Source organism: Galeopterus variegatus, unplaced genomic scaffold (genome assembly GCF_000696425.1).
Source record: "Galeopterus variegatus unplaced genomic scaffold, G_variegatus-3.0.2 Scaffold1360, whole genome shotgun sequence".
NCBI lineage: Eukaryota > Metazoa > Chordata > Mammalia > Dermoptera > Cynocephalidae > Galeopterus > Galeopterus variegatus.
The window spans coordinates 201,074-208,547 of NW_007727471.1; the positions used below are offsets into that span (position 1 = coordinate 201,074).

Sequence of the window (7,474 nt, forward strand, 5' to 3'; positions counted from 1 at the left end):
CTGAGCGGGCTGCGCCCCGGGGCGCTCCTGCCCTGCCGCCGCCCCCGACGTCACTCCCCCGTCCCCTTGCCCTCCCTCCACACCCCCTGCCGGCCTCAACAAGCGACACAGACCGAAAATTTCGTGACATTCCTTTAGGCATCACCACTGCACACACGGGGTGGGGGGGCGTTGCGCGCCGGGGTCCCCGGGCGGAGGAGCAGCGCGCGGGCTGCACGGGGAAAGCGCGTGCTCGGGTACCGGGAGGACTGGCCCTGTACAAGGTGGCTGGCGGGTCACACGCCAGGAGCGTAGGGGAGGGCGAGCGGGTAGCGCTCAAGGTGCAGGGCACGGTTGAGGACAGTCCCGAGCCAGCGTCAGGTTCGGCCCTTTGGAGTCTGGAGGAGGAGGCCCGAGGCAGCCGCGAGCCAAGGGCCACCGTGGGGAAGGGGCTCGGGTGGGAGGTGCAGCAGGAAGAGGAGAGTGGTGGGGCGCGGGCTGCAGAGGGAGGCGGGCGCTGAAGGAGGGGCGACCCGGGCAGCGGGGGCCGCGGGCCCCGCTACGGCTGGGGGGAGGCCGAGTTTTTATTTCAACGCCGCCGCCCACGCCTGAGCGGGCTGCGCCCCGGGGCGCTCCTGCCCTGCCGCCGCCCCCGACGTCACTCCCCCGTCCCCTTGCCCTCCCTCCACACCCCCTGCCGGCCTCAACAAGCGACACAGACCGAAAATTTCGTGACATTCCTTTAGGCATCACCACTGCACACACGGGGTGGGGGGGCGTTGCGCGCCGGGGTCCCCGGGCGGAGGAGCAGCGCGCGGGCTGCACGGGGAAAGCGCGTGCTCGGGTACCGGGAGGACTGGCCCTGTACAAGGTGGCTGGCGGGTCACACGCCAGGAGCGTAGGGGAGGGCGAGCGGGTAGCGCTCAAGGTGCAGGGCACGGTTGAGGACAGTCCCGAGCCAGCGTCAGGTTCGGCCCTTTGGAGTCTGGAGGAGGAGGCCCGAGGCAGCCGCGAGCCAAGGGCCACCGTGGGGAAGGGGCTCGGGTGGGAGGTGCAGCAGGAAGAGGAGAGTGGTGGGGCGCGGGCTGCAGAGGGAGGCGGGCGCTGAAGGAGGGGCGACCCGGGCAGCGGGGGCCGCGGGCCCCGCTACGGCTGGGGGGAGGCCGGGGCCATTTAGCCTCCTCTCCCCACTGCTCGGAGACCCCAGGGCCCTGCCCAGCCGGCTCAGCTCTGGCCCATCCTCAGCCGCTCCGGTCCACACCTTGGTCCAGCAGAAGCCGCCCGCCAGGCAGCGGGGTGGGCGGATGGGAGGCCCAGGGTGGGCAGTCTCTGGGCGGGTGGGCTTCCCTCAGGCCTTCCCGAGCAGCAGGACCCATCAGTGCCCTTGGCCGGGCTAACTGGGCGGGTGGGCGCCTCCGGGGGCCTCACACCACGGTGCTGACCGAGGGATCTGAGAGGTTGAGCGGGCCCGTGATATCAGTGGGATGGTACTGCTGCAAAATAGAAATACACAGACAAGGCGCCCGTTAGCCCCGAGGCGGGGGGCACGTGCGGGGCCGGGATGGGGTGGACCGGCCACCGGCGGGCGGGCGCGGCCTGGGCAGGCTGGGGCCGCTCCTCCCCGACCCCATCGTGCTCCGGGGCTCTGCGTGGGCCGGGCCGCTGTCCCGTCCGTCTGTCTGTCTGTCTGCGGGGGAGGGGCGTCTCAGCTCTCCCTATGACGGGAACACAGCTGCAGCTGGCCCTCCTCCCTTTCAATAGCGCGTCGCGGCAGCACCGTGTCTTTTTGGTTTTGCAAAGCGCCGCGTCCACCCCCGGTGCTCTATAAATAAGAACCAACAATCAATACCCGCTGGCCCCGCCGGCCGCCAGGGACCCCAGCCCTGAGCGCCCAGTGCCGCCCTGGCCCACACCGGCCACGGGACAGGGGCAGAGGATCTCAGCAGCTGGACCAAGCCCACCCTGCCCGAAGGAGCCCCCCACCCAGGCCTCCCTCCAGCCCCAGAGACAGGGTGGGAGCTGGGCTGCCCGCCCCACCCAGCCCCCCAGCTGGCAGTGCCCTGAAGTTAACCCTGCAGGGCGGGGCCAGCCCCAGATGCTGCATGGTGCCAGGGCTGGCCCCGGAGGATGGTGCCCAGGGTGGCTCGGGCAAGGATTTTGCTGACAACGTATCCCCAGAAGGGCACTGTAAGGGTCTCTGAGCTGTACCCGGATCAGTTCCAGGCAGGGCCCTGGAACTCAGTGCCACCCTCTGAAAGTGGCCCATCACTTGCACGACTTTTGTGCTTCTCGCTTTTAGCCACCTGCCCCCAAAACGCTGTTTCTCCTGTCTGCCGGGATACCGTCTCCTTCCCCAGACTGCCTCATGCCACAGTCCTCTCGGGCCCAAGCTCACCTCCTTCTCACCGCCCTGCGCCCCTAGCGGCCCTAGGCTCAGATCTTGCAGCGCAGGCTCCACCCACTCTCTGGGGCCTGGGTGGCCCCAGGGACTGCACCTCATCTGCTCCTTGAGCCTGCAGCTGCAACCAGCCCCACAGCCCCACACTCTCCAGCCATCCTCCCTGTGCTGAGACCTTATCTCGGGGAAGCTGAGCATCCAGACCTCAGGGGTCCCCTGGGGCACCCTGGTGGCTTCATCCTGGGACTTGGATTGCTCGTTTGTGTCCTGGAGGTCTGCCCCTTTTCCTGTGTACTGGGAAGCGTCTGCAAGTCCCATTTCTTCCCTGCAGCATAAGCTCCCTCAGGGCGATGCTGCCCATGGGTTGGGGTTCTTGTGGGCTGGCTCTCTGGGTGGCCCCTTCCCCACAATGTTGCCTGGGACCAGGGTGCCTCTAGCAAGGCTGGATCCATTTGGAGGGCCTTTGGTCTGAGTATGCATTATCTTTTTTTTTTTTAAAAGATGACCGGTAAGGGGATCTCAACCCTTGACTTGGTGTTGTCAGCACCACGCTCAGCCAGTGAGCCAACCGGCCATCCCTATATGGGATCCGAACCTGTGGCCTTGGTGTTATCAGCACCACACTCTCCCAAGTGAGCCACAGGCCAGCCCTGAGTATGCATATCTTGTGCAGTGACAAGCTGCCCAAGGCAGGAGGCAGGGAGATTCTGGGCTCAAAAGGGCAGAAAGACTGGCTCTGACAGTGGCCCCGAGGGGGTGGCTGGGGGTCAGGAGTTGAGGCGCTGGTCTCCTTCCCAGACGCCTCCCCTTCTGGGCCTCTATCTGGGAACCCCAGTGTCGCCCCGGGATCTGCAGGCCAGGGCTTGTGGGGCTACCCCTACCTGTTCTCAGATACTTTGGAAGCTGCCGCCCCACTCCCTGCAGGGCCCCTGCTCAGCCTGGGGTGGGAGCCACCCCTTCTGATCCCACCCCATTCCCTGCCTGACAGTCCCCTGTGGCCGAGGGCCAGTTTCAACTCCAGGCCCCAGCCGTCCACCCATATGGACCCAGGCCCGGCCCCCAGCCCCCGGCCCACACAGAGACCACATGGAGGATGCAACAGGCATGGCTCTGCTGAGACAGGTGAGACAGGTGTCTGGGGGCAGGGCCGGCGGCCAGACAGACGGACGGGATGGGACATCACAGCCACCCCTCCAGGGCTGTCGCGGGGAGGGGGTGAGGCGGCGGGCCCCTCTGGGAGAGGCGAGAGAAACGATGTAACAGAGCGGTGGTGTGGCCTCCCAACAGGCGAGGGGCCCAAGACAGGGCCGCTGTGGGCTCCCAGGGCCCAGGTGTGGCCCAGAGAGGTGGTGAGGCTGACTGACTGACCAACGACATGACACGGCTTCAGGATGGCGTGTAGGTCATGGCATGGGGGGCAGGGGGAGGCAGACTAACGCAGACACACAGGGAAAGCCGAGGACCTGGGGAGGGTTGGGGAGAAAGGTCTAGAGAGTCAGAGAGAGAGCACAGCACCAGTGTGGCGGGCAGAAGGGGGCTGGCTCGGTGGAGGTGGGGGGCAGAACAGGGCATGAGAGTCAGAGGAGGGGGGTGGGATGATAAGGGGGAGGGGAGACAGACACGGGTGGGGAGCGAGGGAGGAGTTGGAGACGTGGGACTGGGGTGCTCTCCCCCTTACCGTGTCTTTGGAGGACCTACGTCTCTTGAAGCTGGAAGCCAGGGTGGAGGTGATAGCCCTAAATGTGGCTTTCTTTTTAGGGTCGGGCTCTGCTCTACCACTCTTTCTATCCTAAAATGAATATGTATAAGTGATTAGATGGCTAAGGGTGGTGGCCACACCTGCCCTCGCCTGCTCCTCGGGGGGCCGCTGCCCGGCCTGGCCGGCCACTCGGGCCCTCGCTTCTGCTTGCTTCCCTGTGCTGGACAGACAGACTGACAGCTGGACCTTTGAGGGTGGCCTCTTCTCCTGCCCAGGGTCTTAGGCCTGACCTTGCTGGTGCTGGGGCTGGTCTCGGGGAGGGTCCCGACTGGCTCTCTTCCTGGGAGTTCCACCTGGCTCCCTAGCTCCTGGGTGGCCCTGGCTTACAAGTGTCCCGAGGAGGAGAAGCCCTCCAAGGACTGGAGGAACAGCCCCTTGGGTGACGCCAGCCAAACTGTGTGGAGGCTGCTGACTCCCAAGGGGACATACATCAAGATTCAGGAAGGGGCCGAAGGCAGGTGTCGAGATGGAATTGGAGCGATAGACAGAGGCGGCTCCCAGGACCCCAGCTTTAGATCTTATGGCCAAGATGGCCTGTGCCCACCAGTGAGAGCAGCGGCCAGGTCCCCGGGGGACCTGCAGGGCCAAGAGCAAGAGTGGGCGGATGAGAGGTGTGGGGGCTCCAGCAACCCCCATCCCTCCAGTCTTTGCTGCAATGCCAGCTTCATCTCAGGACACAGGCTCCAGGAAGGCACCCAGAGAAAGAGAAGAGATGGAGTGAACCAGAACTCGGACCAGCCCAGACCCCACTACCCACCCGGCCCAGGTGGGCTGTGGCTGCCCCACATGCAGCCTCACCTCTGCTGGTGGCAAATTCCCATGGACACAGCCTCGGGACCAGGCAGGGCTGAGCCGGCCCAATTTGGATTGGAGTCACAGAGCACAAGGACACAGCAGGAAAGGGGGGTCCCCAAAGGGTGTTGAGGGGGCCTGGGACGACGGAGGGCAAAGTGCATCTTAGACTCACGTGCTACACACAGGTTGGCCCCTGCTGTACCCTGCCTGTTTGCTTTCCTATGGAATGGGTGCCGGTGGGCGACTCTGGAGACAGAGGGGCCAGGCAGAGGCTTGGAGCAGTGTGCGTGGCCTCCGTTGGCCCGGCTCTGCAGTGGGTGGCCACCTGCAGGCAGCCCCCCATGAATGCTGCCCCTGTGTCCCAGGAGCACTCACCACTGACCCTGGCCAAGGCTCCTAGCTCCAGTCCTGCCCACGGGAGCCAAAGCCAGCGCCATGGCCTGCGGGGTTGGAGGAGGGCCACGGCCAGGCCAGGCCCTGGGTACCAGGCCTCGGAGGGTGGCCTGCCCTACCTGCAGGTTCTTCCTCCACACGTTCACCGCTGCAAAGGCCAGCTGCATCTGCTTCCTGCGAGCGTCCTTGTGCCGCTTGTAGGCGATCTCGATGAAAATCAAGAAGATCCCAGCCACGATGCCCCCAGCCACCAGCATGAAGACCCCTGTGTCCAGGACCCAGAGCCTCAGCTGCTGGTCAGGGAGGTGAACCCACCCCGGTGTCAGCAAGCTGTGGAGGGGAGTGGGGGGGCCCCACCTGCCATGTTCTCGAAGGTGAGGGTCGCAGGAGCGTTGCTGCGTGAGTCACACTCCTGATACCGAACCCACGTCTTGTCCAGGTCTTCCATGAAGCCATTCTCATGGGACCTGGGGGTGCAGAAGTGTGAGCCAGGGCAGGGCCTGTGGTGGGGTGGGGCTCGGAGAGGGCAGTGCCTTGCCCGGGGTGGGGCGGCATCTGCAGCTGACTTGGTGCAGTCAGGCACTGGAGAGGCTCCACTTCTGGTGCGGAGCCTCTTGGAGAGGGGTGGCGAAGGGAGGTGGGGCTGCAGGGGCAGACTCACTTGAGGATGGACAGGGACACGTTCTGCTTCCAGGGGCTGTCCTTGCGCATGCCGATGCCAAAGCCCGAGCGGAAGAACAGCTCGCCCGTGGTCACCAGGTCACACTTCTGCGAGGCCTCAAACTCCAGCACCGCCGAGTCCCAGATGAAGGCGTGCAGCTTGCTGCGGGCAGAGGCAGGGGTCACGGGAGCTACGCACAGCGGTGTCCTCGCCGCCCCCATGCTCGCTGTCCACCCTCCTGCCGGCCCCCCCCCCCCCCGCCCCCCGCCCCCCCCCCCCCCCCCCCCCCCCCCCCGGCGGGGGCCCCCCCCCCCCCCGCCCCCCGCAGCCCCCCCCCGGGCCCCCGGACACTGTCCCCGCTCACTCCTGCCGTGTGGTGGAGGCCGCCCTCTCCCTGCCCCCTCACTTGTCGCGCACGGCCTGGATGGCCTCGGCCGCGCTTTCGTAGTTGTGCTTCTCCATGTGCCGGTACATGGTGCTGAGCTCCACCTGCCGCCGGAAGTAGATGTCCACCGAGCTCTGCTTCACCGTCGCGTAGATGAACTTGTCCGACGGGTTCCTCAGCTGCAGGGCCAGAGAGCGGGGCTCGAGGCTGCTGCCCGCCCCGACCGAGGCCGACCCCCGCCCCGGCCCGGCGGGCCTCACCCGCGGGTCGTTGATGCCCGTGATGCGCTCCTCGGGCCGGTCCAGCACCAGGAAGGCCGCCAGGTTGGCGGTGTAGGAGGCCACGATGATCATGGCGAAGCCGGCCCACACCATGCCCAGGATGCGGGCCGAGAAGCTTCGGGGGGCGCCTGTGGGCAGAGGCGCGGTCAGCGGGGGAGGGCAGGGGGAGCGGGGCGTGGCCCGGGCGTGGCCTCACCTTCCCCGATGCCCGAGTTGAGCAGGACGCCCCAGGAGAACCACATGGCCGAGGACAGGGTCAGCGCGTCCTCTTCCTCCTCCTCGCTGTTCACCTTGAACCGGCCGAAGGGGCTGCAGGGCGCAGAGGGCGGGCGGGAGAGAGGGCGGGAGGGCGGCCCTGCCCCGCCCCTCGCCCGGCGCCGCCCGCCCCGCAGGTGTCCGGCCCCTCGGTCGCGCTCACCTGAAGCGGTCCAGCAGGTACAGCATCACGGCCACCACGTGCACCGACAGCCCCACCAGCAGCCACAGCGTGCTCTGGAAGGGCTGCATGAACGAGTCCAGAGTGCTCCGCGGGATCTCCTGCGGGCGGACAGGCGGTCGTCACCGCCCCGGCCTCCAGGGCCCCGCCGCAGCCCCGCCCGGCCCCTGCCCACCTTCTTGACCAGGATGGTCAGGCCCTGGTACTTGAAGGGCTTGGAGAACTCGATGTACTGCGCGCGCTCGTTGTTGATGGTCAGCGGCGCCACGATCATGTCCGCCTGCCCGCTGAGCAGCTCGCCCATCATCCCGTTCCACTCCTTCTTGTTGCTGTTATTCACCTGCGAGGCGACAGAGCCGGCGGAGGCGAGCTCCGGCTACAGCAGCG

General features: G+C 66.8%; 1 protein-coding gene across 13 annotated transcripts in view; it reads right to left on the reverse strand.

Annotated features, from left to right (window-relative positions):
* Positions 1 to 706: 706 nt before the first annotated feature.
* Positions 707 to 7,474, reverse strand: part of GRIN1 (glutamate receptor, ionotropic, N-methyl D-aspartate 1) — a 25,687-nt gene continuing 18,919 nt past the window's right edge. For 4 of the 13 annotated variants that reach the window (XM_008576486.1, XM_008576481.1, XM_008576482.1 and 1 more), the window contains 10 exons: positions 7,263 to 7,427; positions 7,070 to 7,188; positions 6,848 to 6,960; positions 6,631 to 6,779; positions 6,392 to 6,549; positions 5,986 to 6,147; positions 5,682 to 5,791; positions 5,444 to 5,589; positions 4,056 to 4,166; positions 1,562 to 1,801 (listed from right to left, as the gene is read on the reverse strand). In XM_008576486.1, the coding sequence (XP_008574708.1) occupies positions 1,685 to 1,801; positions 4,056 to 4,166; positions 5,444 to 5,589; positions 5,682 to 5,791; positions 5,986 to 6,147; positions 6,392 to 6,549; positions 6,631 to 6,779; positions 6,848 to 6,960; positions 7,070 to 7,188; positions 7,263 to 7,427 (1,350 nt within the window). In that variant the 3' untranslated portion in view covers positions 1,562 to 1,684. Of the gene's footprint in view, positions 1,473 to 1,561; positions 1,802 to 4,055; positions 4,167 to 5,443; positions 5,590 to 5,681; positions 5,792 to 5,985; positions 6,148 to 6,391; positions 6,550 to 6,630; positions 6,780 to 6,847; positions 6,961 to 7,069; positions 7,189 to 7,262; positions 7,428 to 7,474 lie in introns of those variants that run through there. The other 9 variants (XM_008576485.1, XM_008576488.1, XM_008576480.1 and 6 more) reach the window with 3 other exon arrangements.